At 46.6% G+C, this 20012-nt stretch overlaps 1 protein-coding gene across 3 annotated transcripts in view; it reads right to left on the reverse strand.

The window, feature by feature from the left end:
* LOC115476275 (histidine--tRNA ligase, cytoplasmic-like) overlaps nt 1–20012 on the reverse strand; it is a 95867-nt gene that overhangs the window by 34055 nt on the left and 41800 nt on the right. For all 3 annotated transcript variants that reach the window (XM_030212563.1, XM_030212562.1, XM_030212561.1), the window contains exons 5-6: nt 13730–13855; nt 5907–6014 (exon numbers count right to left, since the gene is read on the reverse strand). In XM_030212563.1, coding sequence (XP_030068423.1) covers nt 5907–6014; nt 13730–13855 — 234 coding nt within the window. The remainder of the gene's footprint in view (nt 1–5906; nt 6015–13729; nt 13856–20012) is intronic.

Below are 20012 nucleotides of genomic sequence, written 5' to 3' on the forward strand. Positions count from 1 at the left end.
TCTGTGGAAAAGAGTCACCAGACTCTCCCAACTTCTTCTGCAGCCTGTCCAGTCGTTCTCTTTCCTTCTCTACCATCTGAATCTGGCTCAGGCAGCAAAAGGGGGTTGAGCCTACATCTTGGCCCTAGATATCACCTGACATCCTTCCTACCAGCATACTTGGACCATTTTGGACTTTTTCCACCTTTCCTGATTTCATTGTTCTTGTTTCTCCCTCTGATCTGGCCACAGTCAAAGTGCATTTTACCGTCCCGTCCCTTCCCTTCTCCCTTTGATCCTTCTACCCTCTATATTGACACTGTAATGTATTTGTTTCCTCAGTTCATTGTAAGCCACTTTGAGGCCGCTTTAAGTGGTATTAAGCGGGGTATAGGTGCTCGGAATAAATAAATAAATAAATAAAAGGGGCCCTTAGTACGTAACTGCAAGGGGGTGTACATAAGGGTGAAGCATGAGCAGGGCTTCCAGCTACACACATGATTTACAGAATACTGTAAGTTACATGCTAAAGTGCCTCATTTAGATGCTAACATTTACGCCAGCTTAGGCCTGGCATAAATGGTTGTGCCTAAATGCAGGCATGCCCTTCTCTTGCGCCCTATGGAATGCCCGCTCTATCTGTAACAAACTCGCCCATATCCAGGACCTCTTTATCTCGCGTCACCTCCATCTGCTAGCCATAACAGAAACCTGGCTCTGCCCTGATGACTCTGCTTCAGTCGCAGCCCTGTGCCATGGCGGTTATCTATTTTCACATACTCCTCGCCCTGCTGGCCGTGGGGGCGGTGTTGGACTACTTCTCTCTCCCTCCTCCAGATTTCAACCCCTTCTTCCACCTCAATCTCACTGTTTTTCCTCCTTTGAAGTCCACTCTATCCGCCTTTTCTCTCCTCTGCCTCTTTGAATAGCGGTCATTTATCGTCCCCTGATAAGTCCCTTTCATCCTTTCTCAGTGACTTTGACGCCTGGCTTGCCTTCTTCCATGATCCTTCCTCCCCCTCTCTCATCCTTGGTGACTTTAATATTCCTGCTAATGATCCTTCCAACTCTTATATTTCCAAGTTACTCGCTTTAACGTCCTCCTTTAATCTCCAACTATGCTCCACCTCCCCCACTCATCAAAATGGTCACTGTCTTGATCTCATCTTCTCCTCCAACTGTTCACCCTCTAGTTTCCTTGCCTCTGATCTTCCCTCCTCTGATCTCCATCTTATAACTTTCACACTTAAATCTCCTCCCTCCCAGTCCCGTCCTATCTTATCTAATTTATCTAGGAATCTTCACGATATTGACCCTTCATCTCTATCCTCCCATGTTTCAAACCTCCTCTCTACTGTGGCACCATCCACGTCTTTCAACGAGGCTGTTTCTTCTTACAACAATACTCTATCCTCTGCCTTAGACACTCTTGCACCTTTGATGACCCGCCCTGTAAGGCATACAAAACCCCAACCTTGGCTGACTTCTAATATCCGCTACCTACGTTCCTGTACCTGCTCCGCCGAACGCCTCTGGCGGAAATCTCGGGCCCTTGCTGATTTCTTACACTTTAAGTTCATGCTGACCTCCTTCCAATCTGCTCTTTTACTTGCCAAACAGGATTATTATATCCACCTGACCAACTCTCTTGGCTCTACTCCTCGACTTCTCTTCACCACATTGAACTCTCTCCTCAAGGTGCCCTCTCCCCCAACTCCCCCTTCATTATCTCCTCAGACCCTTGCTGAATTCTTTCACAAGGTTCAAAAGATAAACCTTGCTTTCTCTACCTCACCACCTCTCCCTCCACTAGTCCGTTCCCCTCTCTCTCCTTCCCCTCATTCCCTTTCCTCCTTTCCTGAAGTTACTATTGAGGAAACTACACTTCTCCTTTCTTCCTCAAAATGTACCACCTGTTCCTCTGATCCCATTCCCACCCACCTTCTTAATGCCATCTCTCCTGCTCTTATTCCTTTTATCTGTCACATTCTCAACCTCTCACTTTCCACTGCGACTGTCCTTGCTGCCTTTAAACATGCTGTGGTCACACCTCTCCTTAAGAAGCCTTCACTCGACCCTACTTGTCCCTCTAATTACCGACCCATCTCCCTCCTTCCTTTTCTCTCCAAATTACTTGAGCGTGCTGTTCACCGCCGCTGCCTTGATTTTCTCTCCTCACATGCTATTCTTGACCCACTACAATCTGGTTTTCGCCCTCTCCACTCAACCGAAACTGCGCTTACTAAAGTCTCCAATGACCTATTACTGGCTAAATCCAGAGGTCAATATTCCATCCTCATTCTTTTGATTTTTCCGCTGCTTTTGACACTGTCGATCACAGCATACTTCTCGATACCCTGTCCTCACTTGGATTCCAGGGCTCTGTCCTTTCCTGGTTCTCTTCCTACCTCTCCCTCCGCACCTTTAGTGTTCACTCTGGTGGATCCTCTTCTACTTCTATCCCTCTGCCTGTCGGCGTACCTCAGGGTTCTGTTCTTGATCCCCTCCTCTTTTCTATCTACACTTCTTCCCTTGGTTCATTAATCTCATCCCATGGCTTTTCCTACCATCTCTATGCTGATGACTCCCAAATCTACCTTTCTACCCCTGATATCTCACCTTGCATCCAAACCAAAGTTTCAGCGTGCTTGTCTGACATTGCTGTCTGGATGTCTCAACGCCACCTGAAATTAAATATGGCCAAAACCGAGCTTCTCATTTTCCCCCCCAAACCCACCTCCCCGCTCCCCCCGTTTTCTATTTCTGTTGATGGCTCTCTCATTCTCCCTGTCTCCTCAGCTCGAAACCTTGGGGTCATCTTTGACTCTTCTCTCTCCTTCTCTGCTCATATCCAGCAGATTGCCAAGACCTGTCGTTTCTTTCTTTACAACATCCGTAAAATCCGCCCCTTTCTTTCCGAGCACTCTACCAAAACCCTCATCCACACCCTTGTCACCTCTCGTTTAGACTACTGCAATCTGCTTCTTGCTGGCCTCCCACTTAGTCACCTCTCCCCTCTCCAGTCGGTTCAAAACTCTGCTGCCCGTCTCATCTTCCGCCAGGGTCGCTTTACTCATACTACCCCTCTCCTCAAGACCCTTCACTGGCTCCCTATCCGTTTTCACATCCTGTTCAGACTTCTTCTACTAACCTATAAATGTACTCACTCTGCTGCTCCCCAGTATCTCTCCACACTCGTCCTTCCCTACACCCCTTCCCGTGCACTCCGCTCCATGGATAAATCCTTCTTATCTGTCCCCTTCTCCACTACTGCCAACTCCAGACTTCGCGCCTTCTGTCTCGCTGCACCCTACGCCTGGAATAAACTTCCTGAGCCCCTACGTCTTGCCCCATCCTTGGCCACCTTTAAATCTAGACTGAAAGCCCACCTCTTTAACATTGCTTTTGACTCGTAACCACTTGTAACCACTCGCCTCCACCTACCCTCCTCTCTTCCTTCCCGTTCACATTAATTGATTTGATTTGCTTACTTTATTTATTTTTTTGTCTATTAGATTGTAAGCTCTTTGAGCAGGGACTGTCTTTCTTCTATGTTTGTGCAGCGCTGCGTACGCCTTGTAGCGCTATAGAAATGCTAAATAGTAGTAGTAGTACTGACTTATGCTGATATCCTGTAACGGAAAGTACACATGTACTTGTCGCTATAGACCAGGCACACGACCTGCTTACTTTTGGCATCCAGTTATAGAATTGCTCCCCAAATGCTCTGAAATGCACAAAAGTGCCAGAATTTTGGCATGTTGTCTATTTGTTCACTCTTTGTCCCCTTTTGCAAAATATGGACAAATTAGATCTTACCTGTTAATTTTCTTTCCTTTAGCCCCGCCAGATCAGTCCAGTAACTGTGGGTGTTGTGTCCATTGACCATCAGGTGGAGATAGAGAAACAAGAGTGCCCTATAAGGACACTGTGTAGCTCTAGCACTTCAGTATTTAGATAAACCAGTGGAAAGCCTGTTAGGCCACAAAACAATCTTCATTTAAAAACATAAGAATAGCCATACAGGGTCAGATCGATGGTCCATTCAGCTCAGTATCCTGTATCCAAGAGTGGCCAATCTGGGTCATAAGTACCTGGCAGAATCCCAAACAGTAGCAAGATTCCATGCTACCAATCCAAGGGAAAAGGAGTGGTATTCCCCGTGTCTATCTTAAGGATTTTTCCTCCACGAACTTGTCTAAACATTTTTAAAATCCAGATATACTAACTGTTGTTGAGTGAAAAAATATTTTCTCCCATTTGTTTAAAAAAGTATTACCATGTAACTTTATGGACTGTCCCCTAGTCTTTGTACTTCTTGAAAGACTAAACAATCGATTTACATTTAACCATTCTATTCCATTCAGGATTTTGTAGACTTCTACTATATCCCCCCTCAACCATCTCTTCTCCAAACTGAAATCTTTCCTTGTAAGTGGGGAGTTCTATCCCCTTAATCATTTTTGTCACCCTTCTTTGAACCTTTTCTAATTCCACTATACCTGTTTTAAGATATGGTAAGCAGAACTGCACACAGTACTGAAGGTGAGGTTGCACCATGGAGTGATACAAAGGCATTATAATATTCTTTGTCTTATTTTCTATCCTTTTCCTAATAATTACTAGCATTCTGTTTGCTTTTTTGTTCACGCCTGATTTCAACATATTGTCCACTACGACACCTAGATTTTTTTTCTTGGGTGGTGACTCCTAAAGTAAACCTTGCATCAAGTAACCATGATTTGGACTAATATTCCCAATGTGTATCACTTTGCACTTATCTGCATTAAATTTCATCTGCCATTTGAATGCCCAGGTTTCCAATTTCCTAAGGTCTTCCTGCATTTTAACAACTTTGAACAGCTTTGTGCCATTTGCAAATTTAATCAACTCACTTGTCATTTCCAATTCCAGTCATTTATAAATATGTTAAATAGCACCAGTCCCGGTACAGATCCCTGGGGCACGCCACTATTCATCTTTCTCCATTGAGAGTAATATCCATTTAACTCTACTCTATGTTTTCTATCTATCTATTAACCAGTTCCCAGTCCAAACCAGAACATTGTCTCCTATCCCATGCTTCTACTAATGCATCCCAGATATCTCTGTGAGAGAAAACATGAAAGATTCATTAAGAAAGAAGAACTTGAACTGTGCAGAACAAAGCTAGGTAAAAATCAAACAAGCTGTCTCTTTATAGGGTGGAACCTGGACTGATCTGGTGGAGCTAAAGGAAAAAAATTAGCAGGTAAGATCTCATTTGTCCTTCCTTAGCGTCTTTACTGGATTGGTCCAGCAACTGCAGGACATAACAGTCTTCAAATAGGGACTCAAACCCCAGTAACCATCATTGAAGCCCCAAATAGAGCTTCCTCTCTTGCCACCACATCAAGGCCATAATGCTTGGAAAAGGTGCGGAGAAAAGATGTCGCTACTTTCCAAAGGAGAAACTGCTTGAGGCTTCGTCCAAGAAGTAGCTACTCCCCTTGTGGAATGTGCTCTTAGCAGTGGGGGAGGCTGTTTCCCTGCAAGGACATATACTAAAGAAATCTCTTTCCCTTTTTAGGGATTTCCAAGACATTTGCCCTTTATAGAATAGCTCTTAGCGTCATATCTTTTCCAGCATCCATTTCTAGAATCTGGTCCAGAGTGCATAGAGTCAGGTGGCATACTTTGTGTGTGCATACTCTGTACAAAAGCCTTTATGTGCATGTAGACAGTCTTTACACATGGAAGAAACATTTACAAAAATCTATTACTCAGTAAAATAAGTTACAAATAACATGACTTAATACAAAACTGCAAAGTGAGCCATCAAAATACCTGTGACATCAAAGCAGCAGCACAGGGGTCTGCATTTCAACTTCAGCAAAACAGACGAAAACAAACAGAGACTTTGGCCTTCCACCAAATTTTCAGTTTACCTTAATAAGAAAATCTCCCAGCTGCAGTTCAGTAAGGATTTCATGAACAATCTTCATACACTCAGCGTCAGGAATCATGGGATCATACTTGCCAGCAATGTCAAAATCCTGGGACATAGGCAACAGAAGAGATTCCATACAGTGTATAACTAGGGCTTCTGATTTTATTAACTGAGACACAGATAAAACTCTCCAATGCAAAAAAAACAAAAACAAACCTTAATAGGTGTTTTTCATACCCTCAGAAAATCCCTAGTTATCTGGAAAATAAACATCTACATTTACAATTTATAAACCCCTAGGATTAGAAGCTTTCTCCCAAATTCTATAAAGTTAGGTACCCTACTTCATACTTAGCACGCAATTTATAGAAAGTCAGTTGTGCATACAACTTAATTCAATATTTGGCGGTTAATTGGACTTAATTATTGACTATAATTGGCCTTATACCTCATGAAAGGCTACAGAGGAAATTGGAGGGTCATGGGATAGGAGGAAATGTCCTATTGTGGATTAAAAACTGGTTGAAGGATAGGAAACAGAGAGTGGGGTTAAATGGGCAGTATTCACAATGGAGAAGGGTAGTTAGTGGGGTTCCTCAAGGGTCCATGCTAGGACCGCTGCTTTTTAATATATTTATAAATGATTTAGAGATGGGAGTAACTAGCGAGGTAATTAAATTTGCTGATGACACAAAGTTATTCAAAGTCGTTAAATCACGACAGGATTGTGAAAAATTACAAGAGGACCTTACAAGACTGGGAGACTGGGCGGCTAAATGGCAGATGATGTTTAATGTGAGCAAGTGCAAGGTGATGCATGTGGGAAAAAAGAACCCGAATTATAGCTAAGTCATGCAAGGTTCCACGTTAGGAGTTACGGACCAAGAAAGGGATCTGGGTGTCGTCGTCGATAACACACTGAAACCTTCTGCTCAGTGTGCTGCTGCGGCTAAGAAAGCGAATAGAATGTTGGGTATTATTAGGAAAGGTATGGAAAACAGGTGTGAGGATGTTATAATGCCGTTGTATCGCTCCATGGTGCGACCGCACCTTGAGTATTGTGTTCAATTCTGGTCGCCGCATCTCAAGAAGGATATAGTAGAATTGGAAAAGGTGCAGCGAAGGGCGACTAAAATGATAGCGGGGATGGGACGACTTCCCTATGAAGAAAGACTAAGGAGGCTAGGGCTATACAGCTTGGAGAAGAGACGGCTGAGGGGAGACATGATAGAGGTATATAAAATAATGAGTGGAGTGGAACAGGTGGATGTGAAGCTTCTGTTCACGCTTTCCAAAAATACTAGGACTAGGGGGCATGCGATGAAACTACAGTGTAGTAAATTTAAAACAAATCGGAGAAAATTTTTCTTCACCCAACGTGTAATTAAACTCTGGAATTCGTTGCCGGAGAAAGTGGTGAAGGCGGTTAGCTTAACAGAGTTTAAAAAGGGGTTGGACGGTTTCCTAAAGGACAAGTCCATAAACCGCTACTAAACGGACTTGGAAAAATCCAAAATTCCAGGAATAACATGTATAGAATGTTTGTACGTTTGGGAAGCTTGCCAGGTGCCCTTGGCCTGGATTGGCCGCTGTCGTGGACAGGATGCTGGGCTCGATGGACCCTTGGTCTTTTCCCAGTATGGCATTACTTATGTACTTATATGTACTTATGTACTTATGTAATTGACACCAATTATGTTATGTACCTATTCAGGGTCCCTCTAATATTACATTTTGTTAAAAGATCAGAAACCATTCAGTGTGACATGTACACAATAACAGGAGAAAGAGAAGGAGGATAAACTTTTTCACATCACTGTATAAGAACAATGAACATAGGCAGCTGTGGAACCCTTACTTGTCTTGTGATCAGGTACTCCCAGACAGTTTGTCAGACACATGGTAAAATTATGTATCATACCTGATAATTTTCTTTCCATTAATCATAGCTGATCAATCCATAGACTGGTGGGTTGTGTACATCTACCAGCAGGTGGAGATAGAGAGCAAACTTTTGCCTCCCTATATGTGGTCATGTGCTGCCGGAAACTCCTCAGTATGTCGATATCAAATCTCCATCCGCAGGACTCAGCACTTAGAGAATTACACCTACAAAGGGACACTCTGCCCAGCTCACCACCGCCGAAACGGGGGAGGGGAATTAACCCAGCTCATCCCCACACAAGTGGGGGAGGGGAATCCGTCCAGCTCATCCCCGCGGAGCGGGGGAGGGACACCACACCCGCCGATGCGGGGGGATCTGGCTTATCCTGCAACCGCAACTGCGGGAGGAGCTAACTGACCCTAACACCGCCGAAGCGGGAGGGGTACAAAGCTGCCCTACAGCCGCACGAAGCGGGAGGGAGTGCCGGCAGAATTTAAGTCTCAATCCAGCTCCGTAAAACGGAGGGGAGAGGAATGCAGCAGCTCACTGTAACACAAACTCGTCTCAACTCTTGAAGAATCCAAGTGAAAAAACTTGAACACGAAGTCCTCCTGAAGGAACTGAAGACTAAACTTGAACCTAAAATTCAACCAGAATATAAACAGTACAGATATCTGGGAGGGGCTATGGATTGATCAGCTATGATTAATGGAAAAAAAATTATCAGGTATGATACATAATTTTACCTTCCATATCATCATGCTGATCAATCCATAGACTGGTGGGATGTACCGAAGCAGTACTCACCCAGGGCGGGACATAGAAATCCCTGACCTCAACACTGAAGCTCCAAACCGGGCCTCCGCCCGAGCAGCCACAGTCAAGCGGTAATGCTTGGAGAATGTATGGGCCGATGCCCAAGTTGCCGCCTTGCATATCTCTGCCAAGGAGACGGACCCGGCCTCTGCCATCGAGGCCGCCTGAGATCTAGTGGAGTGAGCCTTCAGCTGGATAGGCGGCACCTTCCCCGCGGCCACATAAGCCGCTGCCCTGGCTTCCTTGACCCATCTTGCCACTGTAGGCTTAGCAGCCTGCAGACCCTTACGAGGACCTGCAAACAGGACAAACAGATGATCCGATTTCCGGAAACCATTGGTCACTTCCAAGTATCTGATGATGACCTGTCTCACATCCAGATATTCGAGAGCAGAATACTCTTCTGGGTAGTCCTCCCTACGAAAGGAAGGGAGACAGAGCTGCTGACTCACATGGAAGCGAGAAACAATCTTGGGTAGGAAGGAAGGCACTGTGCGAATAGTCACTCCTGCCTCAGTGAACTGCAGAAAAGGCTCTCGACAAGAGAGTGCCTGGAGCTCGGAAACTCTTCTGGCTGAAGTGATAGCCACCAAAAAGACTGCTTTCAACGTCAGGTCTTTCAGAGATGCCCTCGACAAGGGTTCAAAAGGCGGCTTTTGCAAGGCTCTTAGCATCAGGTTGAGATTCCACGCAGGCACCACTGAGTGCAGAGGAGGGCGCAGGTGATTAACTCCCTTGAGGAAATGCACCACATCTGGCTGCGAAGCCAGGGAAGCACCCTTCAGGTGGCCCCTGAAGCAAGCCAGGGCCGCTACCTGGACTTTCAGGGAACTGAGCGACAGGCCTTTCTCCAGACCTTCTTGCAGGGACGCCAGCACTGAAGAAATTGGAGCAGTAAATGGAGAAAGTGAACCTGCTTCACACCACGCTGCAAAGGTACGCCAAACCCTGGCGTAAGCAGTAGAAGTAGAGCGCTACCTCGCTCTCAGCAGAGTGGCGATGACCTTGTCTGAGAAGCTCTTCTTCCTCAGACTCTGCCGCTCAATAGCCAGGCCGTAAGACCAAAGGGGGAGGAATCCTCCATCACCACGGGACCCTGATGTAACAGGCCCTGCTCCACTGGCAGTCGCAGAGGTTCGTCCACTGAGAGCCTGATCAAGTCCGCATACCAGGGACGTCTGGGCCAATCCGGACCCACCAGGATTATCCGGCCCGGATGCTTTGCCACCCGGTCTAGCACCCTGCCCAACATGGGCCAGGGCGGGAACACATAGAGAATCTCTTGTGTCGGCCACTGTTGGAGAAGAGCATCTCTCCCAGGGATCGAGGGTCCCATCCTCTGCTGAAAAAGCGCGGCAGTTGGCAATTGGCCGATGACGCCATCAGATCTAGGCTCGGCTGGCCCCAGCGCTTCGTGATGTCCAAGAACGCCTGAGCAGATAGCTGCCACTCTCCGGGCTCCAAGGTATGGCGACTGAGAAAGTCCGCCTTGACATTCATGACCCCGGCAATGTGGGCCGCTGACAGCTGTTCTAGGTTCGCTTCCGCCCACTGGCATAGATTCATGGCCTCCTTGGCTAGAGGGGCGCTCTTGGTACCTCCCTGGCGGTTGACATAGGCCACAGCCGTGGCATTGTCCGACAGGACCCATACAGGCTTCAACGCCAGTACCGGGATGAACTCCAAAAGCGCCAACCGAATGGCTCTGAGTTCCAGGAGGTTGATAGACCACTTTGCCTCTGCAGGAGACCAGAGCCCCTGCGCTGTCCTTCCCAAGCAGTGGGCTCCCCAGCCCTACAAAGAGGCGTCAGTCGTGACGACAATCCACTCCGGGGTCACCAGAGGCATTCCTGCAGACAACTTGTCTGTCTGCGTCCACCAGCTCAGCGCCTTGCGCACTGCTGGGTCCAAGGGAAGGCGCACAGCATAATCCTCCGACATCGGAGTCCAGCGCTGCAGCAGAGAGTGTTGTAGTGGTCTCATATGAGCCCTGGCTCAGGGCACTACTTCCATCGTGGCCGTCATAGCCCAACAGCTGCACATAGTCCCAAGCCCGAAGAGGAGAGGCTACTAGGAACTGGTCCATCTGAGCCTGAAGCTTGACAATCCGATTGTCTGGCAGGAACACTCTGCCCACTTGGGTGTCGAATCGAACTCCCAGATACTCCAGGGACTGAGTTGGGCGCAGCTGGCTTTTCTCCCAGTTGATGATCCACCCCAGGGAGCTCAAAAGAGCAACCACCCGGTTCACAGCTTTGCCGCACTCTGCATAAGAGGGGGCTCGGATCAACCAGTCGTCCAGATAAGGATGGACTTGTACTCCTTCCTGCCTCAGGAAGGCCGCGATGACCACCATTACTTTGGAGAAGGTCCGCGGAGCAGTAGCCAACCCAAACGGGAGGGCTCTGAACTGGAAGTGTCGGCCCAGTACTGCAAAACGCAGAAAGCGTTGATGAGGAGGCCAGATGGGAATATGCAAGTCCGCTTCCTTGATGTCCAAGGATGCCAGGAACTCTCCTGCCTTCACTGCCGCTATAACAGAGCGGAGGGTCTCCATGCGAAAGTGCCTGATTGACCCCTTTGAGGTCGAGGATAGGCCGTACAGAACCTCCTTTCTTTGGTACCACAAAGAAAATGGAGTAACGTCCCTTGCCAAGCTGATTTTCTGGCACCGGAACGACCGCACCCAGGCGGATCAGATTGTCCAAGGTCTGCTGCACTGCCACAGCTTTGACCGGAGACTTGCAGGGAGAGAGTACAAACCCATCTCTTAAGGGTCAGCAGAACTCTAGCTTGTAGCCGTCTCTGATGACTTCCAGCACCCAAGCGTCTGAAGTTATTGGGGTCCACTCGTCCAGAACCGAGGACAGCCGTCCTCCAATCTGCACTGGAGCGTGGAGCAAGGCCCCGTCATTGGGTACAAGACCCTAGGGGAGGACCGGAGGGAGCACCTCCGGGACGGCGGTCTCTGCGAAAGGAATGCTGCTTGGGGGAGAAGTTCCTCTTGAAGGAAGAGGGGGCAGAGGAGCCCGACCTGCCCAGGCGGTACCGACGGGCTTCCTGAAACCGTCCTCTGGAGGTACCGGGGCGAGCACTAGCTCGAGCCCTGACCTCTGGTAACTTCTTGCCCTTAGACGTGCCGAAATCGGTCACGATTTTGTCCAGCTCGACCCCAAAGAGCAGCTTGCCTTTAAAAGGCAATCTAGCCAGGCGGGATTTAGAGGCGTGGTCAGCAGACCAATGTTTCAGCCAAAGCCACCGCCGCGCAGAGATTGTCTGAGCCATGCCTTTAGCTGAGGCCCTCAAGACATCATACAGCAAGTCTGCCAAATAGGCTAAGCCCGATTCCAGGGCCGGCCAATCAGCCCTCAAGGAATGATCCGAGGGGGAAGCCCGCTGCACCATAGACAGGCACGCCCTGGCCACATAGGAGCCGCAAACTGAGGCCTGCAAACTTAAAGCAGCCGCCTCAAAGGACGACCTTAAGGCCGCCTCCAATCTTCTGTCTTGGGCGTCCTTTAGGGCCGTGCCACCTTCCACCGGCAACGCCGTTTTCTTAGTCACCGCAGTGATTAAAGAATCCACGGTAGGCCACAGATAGGCCTCACGTTCACTTTCAGGCAAAGGAGAGAGGCGGGACATAGCCCTAGCCACTTTAAGGCTCGCTTCCGGGACATCCCATTGAGCCGAAATTAAGGTGTGCATGGCATCATGCACGTGGAAGGTTCTATGCGGGCGCTTCGTCCCCAGCATAATGGCAGAGCCAACAGGGGCTGAGGGAGAGATGTCCTCCGGAGAGGAAATCTTCAAAATGCCCATGGCCTGCATTAACAGGTTGGGCAAATCCTCTGAGCTAAAAAGCCGCGATGCAGAGGGGTCATCCGCTCCATCCGAGCGGGGATCCGTCTCCTCCAAGGAATCCGCAAAGGACCGTTGGGAGAACTCAGATACGCTGCCCTCATCTACATCGGAGGAGACAAAGTCCTCCAAGGCCTGGGAATCAACCCGAGGGCGTTTACCTCCGGGGCCTCAACCTCTTTACCAGATGAGGGAGCAGGGGCAGCGTTTTGCATAAGGGAGGCCTGATGCAGCAGCAAAACAAACTCGGGGGAGAAACCCCCCAGACTGTGCACTTCCGCAGCCTGGGCTACAGCCCTAGACGCACCCTCAACCGGCGCTCGCAAGAGCGGGGGAGAGACATGCTGCGCATCCAAGATGGCGTCCGGCGCGACACTCCGCGAAGGAGCCGCGCGGGAAAAAACGGCGCTTAACTTTAGCCGCTTTTGTGCCGTCGCCCAAATTAAGGGCGTTCATGGCATCAATGTCTCCCACCTCAAGGGCGGCCCAAGAAGAAGCCGTCCGAGCCGTGTGGCCGGCCAATATGGCGGAGGTGAGCCGCGGGGGATGGGCGTTTATGGCGGGAAAAAACCGCCACACCGAAGGAAGGACCGGGACACTCATCGGTCACGAAACTGTCACCCAACAAGGGCGATCAGACTTTAAGACCCCCGCATCCCCTCTAGAAGCGCACACGCGATCCGGGGAGCGACTCTTTGCGCCCTCGCCCTCCGACGCCATAGGCCACGTGGAGACCAATCGGGGAACCCCCTGCCCGCTATAAAAGGTAAAAATTACCTGCTTTCCGCTCCGAGCTGTAACGACCTGGTGTCCCAGTGAGTAGCTGCAATAAACGTTTAAATAAACGTCGAAATAAACGCCTTTAAGGACGTTCAAAAATTATTTTTTTTTTTCAACGGAGCCAGCGGGAGGGGGGAGAAAAGGAGGGACCTGGCGCCACCAGGTTTGCACTTGCTCAAGAAGAGCCCTCAACCCCAGGCACTCAACAAAACCTAAAAATTAGGCTTGGAGGCCTAGCCAGAGCTGCTGCTGTGTGTGACCACCACCTGCTGAGATAGAGAACATACTGAGGAGTTTCCGGCAGCACATGACCACATATAGGGAGGCAAAAGTTTGCTCTCTATCTCCACCTGCTGGTAGATGGACACAACCCACCAGTCTATGGATTGATCAGCATGATGATATGGAAGGCTGGCATTAACAGAATGCAGACAAGGAGCCATGTTGGTAACATAACATAGTAAATGACAGCAGATACTCACACATTGGTAGAATTCCCTGTAGCGGCCCCTCCTTATGGATGGATGATCACGTCTGTAGACTTTACCAATATGATAGCATTTAAAGTTTGTGATTTTATTCATAACCAAATATCGAGCAAAAGGAACCTGAAAGACGGTGGTTAAGGATCAAATACTAAAGCAACTGGATTCTCCAGGCCTTGCAGAATGTTGACAATTATGGTTTATTATTTCTAGTCTGCCAGGTGAATTACAAAAAAAACATACAAAATGATGAAACAAATGATGTCTCAATAAGTTATCTGGCGTGTGCAGACCATGTCTTGTGGTGAGGGTCCCAAGAAAATTCAGTTGAGGTACTGGTAGACAAAATGACGCTTTTTCAGAGATAGGCAACCACCACCTCTAGGCACATCATGAGGACTGTGGATACTGAAGATAGGTTGAAGGGAAGCACTTGATACTTGTAGTGGCAGTTTAGGAAGCTGAAGTGCAAAAACTGCCAATGGCAGGAAATATATGGTGATGTGTACGTAGAAATTTTTTGAGATCTATGCAAACAAAACCATTGTTTTGTCTGAAGAGAGGTAAGATCATGACCAGGGTGTTCATTTAAAAAAAAATTAATACCTGTTGAGATCCTAGAATAGGAGAGGCCTGAATCCTATTTCTTGGGAAAGAGGAACAAGTTGGAGTAGAATCATTGGCCCTCCTCTGAGGCTGGGATGTGTCTGACTGCTTTACTTCGCAGTAGATTCATCAACTCAGCCAGAACATGCACATGCTGGAACAATAGTTTGGAGTCTGCATAAGAAAAGAAGAAACAAACTTGCAAAAACAACAATACAAACATTTTTATGATAGGAGGAAAAAGCCTCAAAACTTTATAAACACTTAAACTGTGCTCAGGTAATGTATTATCATTGGCTTTAAAAAACCCTCAAAACTACGTAAAACTAATTTCTTTACGATGTTTTATACTGACAAAAACAAACTTCCATTGTTCAGTGCAGCTTTCATAATCTGCCAGATCCACACGACAATGGCCAGTCTTTCACAGTAAAATACCACTACTTCAGGGATTTAAAGGGCCTCAATAATGTGCTGCAAACAAGACAAAATACATACAAAAATCTTTGTTAAACTGTGTCATATATAGTTCTTATATTTCAAAACAACTCACACTGTGAACGTTTCTTCTGATTCACCCTGCTTCTATGAACACTTAAAAATGGCGGCATATTGGTGGCATATTGCTGTGGTAAAAATCTGAGGGAACAGCTTAGTCCAGCTGTCCTGACACCTTTAGGGAGAACTAACATTCTACAATCTGGTTATGTCCTGTGTGACTCTTGTCAGACTTGTGACATCACTTTAACACTATCTCAGTTTGTGCAGCGCTGCGTACACCTTGTAGCGCTACAGAAATGCTAAATAGTAGTAGTAGTAGTAGTAGAATCCAAGTAATCATGAAACACTTAGTCTCTACAGGAGCCGACGAGAGAAGGAAAAATTCTAGACTTGGTCCTTAGTGGAGCGCATGATCTGGTGAGGGACGTTATGGTACTGGGGCCGCTTGATAACAGTGATCATAATATGATCAGTTTTGATATCGACCTTGAAGTAACTGTACACAGAAAGTCAAATACGTTAGCGTTTAACTTTAAAAAAGGAGACTATGATAAAATGAGAAGAACGGTAAAAAAAAAAAAAAAACTTAGGGGGGCAACTGAGAGAGTAAAAACTGTACAACAGGCGTGGATGCTGTTCAAAAATACCATCCTGGAGGCCCAGGCCATACATATTCTGCAAATTAGAAAAGAAAGACGGAAGTCCAAAAGACAGCCGGCCTGGTTGAAAAGTGAGGTGAAGGAAGCTATTAGGGCTAAAAGAAACGCCTTCAGAAAATGGAAGAAGGAACCGTCTGAAAATAACAAGAAGCAGCATAAGGAGTGTCAATGCAAATGCAAGGCGCAGATAAAGAAGGCCAAGAGGGATTACGAAAAAAAGATAGCATTAGAGGCAAAAAAACAGTAAAAATTTTTTTTGGTATATTAAAAGCAGGAAGCCGGCAAAAGAATCGGTTGGGCCGCTGGATGACCGAGGGGTAAAAGTGGCGATCAAGGAAGACAAAGACGTAGCGGAGAGACTGAATGAATTCTTTGCTTCGGTCTTCACCGAGGAAGATTTGGGTGGGATACCGGTGTCGGAAATGGTATTTCAAGCGGACGAGTCGGAGAAACTTACTGACTTCACGGTAAACCTGGAGGACGTAATGGGGCAGTTCAGCAAACTGAAAAGTAGCAAATCTCCTGGACCGGATGGTATTCATCCTAGAGTACTGATAGAACTGAAAAATGAGCTTGCGGAGCTACTGCTAGTGATATGCAACTTATCCTTAAAATTGAGCGTGGTACCAGAAGATTGGAGGGTGGCCAATGTAACACCGATTTTTAAAAAAGGCTCCAGGGGAGATCCGGGAAATTATAGACCGGTGAGTCTGACGTCAGTGCCGGGGAAAATGGTAGAGGCTATTATTAAAAACAAAATTACAGAGCACATCCGAGGACATGGATTACTGAGACCGAGTCAGCACGGCTTTTGTGTGGGGAAATCTTGCCTGACCAATTTACTTCAATTCTTTGAAGGAGTAAACAAACATGTGGACAAAGGGGAACCGGTTGATATTGTGTATCTGCATTTCCAAAAGGCGTTTGACAAGGTACCTCATGAAAGGCTACAGAGGAAATTGGAGGGTCATGGGATAGGAGGAAATGTCCTATTGTGGATTAAAAACTGGTTGAAGGATAGGAAACAGAGAGTGGGGTTAAATGGGCAGTATTCACAATGGAGAAGGGTAGTTAGTGGGGTTCCTCAGGGGTCTGTACTAGGACCGCTGCTTTTTAATATATTTATAAATGATTTAGAGATGGGAGTAACTAGCGAGGTAATTAAATTTGCTGATGACACAAAGTTATTCAAAGTTGTTAAATCACGACAGGATTATGAAAAATTACAAGAGGACCTTACGAGACTGGGAGACTGGGCAGCTAAATGGCAGATGACGTTTAATGTGAGCAAGTGCAAGGTGATGCATGTGGGAAAAAAGAACCCGAATTATAGCTATGTCATGCAAGGTTCCACGTTAGGAGTTACGGACCAAGAAAGGGATCTGGGTGTCATCGTCGATAATACACTGAAACCTTCTGCTCAGTGTGCTGCTACGGCTAGGAAAGCGAATAGAATGTTGGGTATTATTAGAAAAGGTATGGAAAACAGGTGTGAGGATGTTATAATGCCGATGTATCGCTCCATGGTGCGACCGCACCTTGAGTATTGTGTTCAATTCTGGTCGCCGCATCTCAAGAAAGATATAGTAGAATTTGGAAAAGGTGCAGAGAAGGGCGACTAAAATGATAGCGGGGATGGGACGACTTCCCTATGAAGAAAGATTAAGGAGGCTAGGGCTATTCAGCTTGGAGAAGAGACGGCTGAGGGGAGGCATGATAGAGGTATATAAAATAATGAGTGGAGTGGAACAGGTGGATGTGAAGCGTCTGTTCATGCTTTCCAAAAATACTAGGACTAGGGGGCATGCGATGAAACTACAGTGTAGTAAATTTAAAACAAATCAGAGAAAAGGTTTCTTCACCCAACGTATAATTAAACTCTGGAATTCGTTGCCGGAGAAAGTGGTGAAGGCGGTTAGCTTAGCAGAGTTTAAAAAGGGGTTGGACGGTTTCCTAAAGTACAAGTCCATAAACCGCTACTGAATGGACGGGAAAAATCCACAATTCCAGGAATAACATGTATAGAATGTTTGTACGTTTGGGAAGCTTGCCAGGTGCCCTTGGCCTGGATTGGCCGCTGACGTGGACAGGATGCTGGGCTCAATGGACCCTTGGTCTTTTTCCAGTATGGCATTACTTATGTACTTATGTACCACTGATTACGTTGTCTATTGTATTATTTGTCCATGTCTAAAGTGGTCAACCCTTGAGAAAACTAGGATATAGAAGAATGAGCATCATAATGCTTTTAAAAGGGGAAGAAGCTGGAAGCACCAATTGTAGAACATTGTGCGTCTTTAAAATATCTTTTTTACATTGTTTTGTGATTGTGTTCCACTGAATGCATGATGGGAAGATCATAAACGGACTTTGCAGCAGAGAGAACAGTCAAGGATCTATTGTCCAAACACAGTACTGCCAAAGGGTTTAAATTCGGCAGCTGAAAGGCATATTTTTTTTTCTCACAATAATTGTTTATCATTCAGAAGGGTAGACAGTGGAGTTCCCCAGGGGTCTGTGCTGGAACCATTGCTTTTTAACATATTTATAAATGATCTAGAGATGGGAGTATCTAGAGATTAGGTAATTAAATTTGCTGACGACACAAAGTTATTCAAAGTAGTTAAATCGCAAGAGGATTGTGAAAAATTACAAGAGGACCTTATGAGACTGGGCATCTAAATGGCAGATGATGTTTAATGTGAGCAAGTGCAAAGTGATGAATGTGGGAAAGAGGAACCTGAACTATAGCTATGTAATGCAAGGTTTCACATTAGGAGTCACCGACCGGGAAAAGCATTTAGGCATCATCATTGATGATACGTTGAAACCCTCTGCTCAGTATGCGGCAGCGGCTAAGAAAGCAAATAGAATGTTAGGTATTATTAGGAAAGGAATGGAAAACAAAAATGAGGATGTTATAATGCCTTTGTATCACTCCATGGTGTTACTGCACCTCGCATATTGTGTACAATTCTGGTCACCGCATCTCAAAAAAGATATAGTGGAATTAGAAAAGGTACAGAGAAGGGCGACAAAAATGATAAAGGGGATGGGACGCATTCCCTATGAGGGAAGAGAGGTGGCCGAGCTTCTCTGAGCCGGAGGCCACGTGACTGCGACCTGGCCATGCGAAAGCTCCGGCGCAACAGCAGCCCTGCAGCAACGGCACTGGGAGCAGCCAAAGCCCGGTAAGTGACCGCTCTTCTTCCCTCCTTACCCCGGGGCTAGAACTGCATGGGCCGAGGACCAAAACGGCTGTAGCGGGACCCCGAACTGTTGGTTGAAACCGACGGCGCAAGCGGGAGCCGAGGGATCGAAACAGCGGGAAGGAGAGAGCGAAGCAGGGCACCGGCACAGGAAGCCGAGCACTGCCCGAGATCGGACCGAATCGGAATCTCTGCAGGTCCACGACCCTACTTCTCCCTGTTGAACCAGGCAATGGCTCATCGAGAGGCTGCTAAGGGAAACTAGATCTAACTGAACCAGAAGGTGAGCAGCGGCAGCACCCAACCAATTACCAGTTCACAGCCCACAGGAAGCCACAGGGAACAGACACAAAGATAGACACCATCAAACTACTCCTAATAACATACTCCCTAATACTGATCCACTCAACACTAACCAATCCACTAACAGAAAGTAACATCATACTCTTACTTTACAACCATCAAAGACTGATCAGACAGTCCACACATCATCAAACTGATAATCTAAACAAAGGAAGAACACTAACACGTGGACAATCACAACAGAAGGGAAAGAAAAATCCCAACAAACCCACCTTAGCTAAAAACGACAACTAATAAAAATCCACACAACACCAAACACAGATGACCCATTCCTTAACGCCTGGAAACAACTCCAATGAAAATACAAATATACCATAAGACAAACTAAAAGATTATATTACAAAACTGAAATTGGACCAAACTACAAGGACATGCATAAACTCTTCCAACTCGTGAATAAACTACTAGATATTACTCCAGTCACAACCAACAGCAAAGATGCACCAGGAGCAGACAATCTCGCGAGATACTTCAATAAGAAAATCGTACAATTGCAACTTAAGATACCTGTCAGTACCATCAACTATGCTGAACTCCTTGACTGTCTAGACCCAGATCCTGGCGTATATCCAGCAGACAGAACCTGGACAAGCTTCGAGACATTATCAGAGGATATCATCTCCCAAACGCTAAAAAGATTTGCCAAATCTCATTGTAAACTAGACATATGCCCAAACAACCTTATGACATCTGCTCCTCAACAATTTATAACAGACATAACGAAACACTTGAACTATATGTTACAAAATGGACTCTTCCCGAAGGAGAAAGGAAACATTCTACTCACCCTCATACCCAAAGACGCAAAGAAAAATGCCAGTGAACTAACCAACTACAGGCCAGTAGCATCCATTCCCTTAATAACCAAACTAACGGAAGGAATGGTGACCAAACAACTCACAAACTATTTAAATAAATTCTCAATACTCCACGACTCCCAGT

The sequence above is a fragment of the Microcaecilia unicolor genome, chromosome 8 (genome assembly GCF_901765095.1).
Source record: "Microcaecilia unicolor chromosome 8, aMicUni1.1, whole genome shotgun sequence".
NCBI lineage: Eukaryota > Metazoa > Chordata > Amphibia > Gymnophiona > Siphonopidae > Microcaecilia > Microcaecilia unicolor.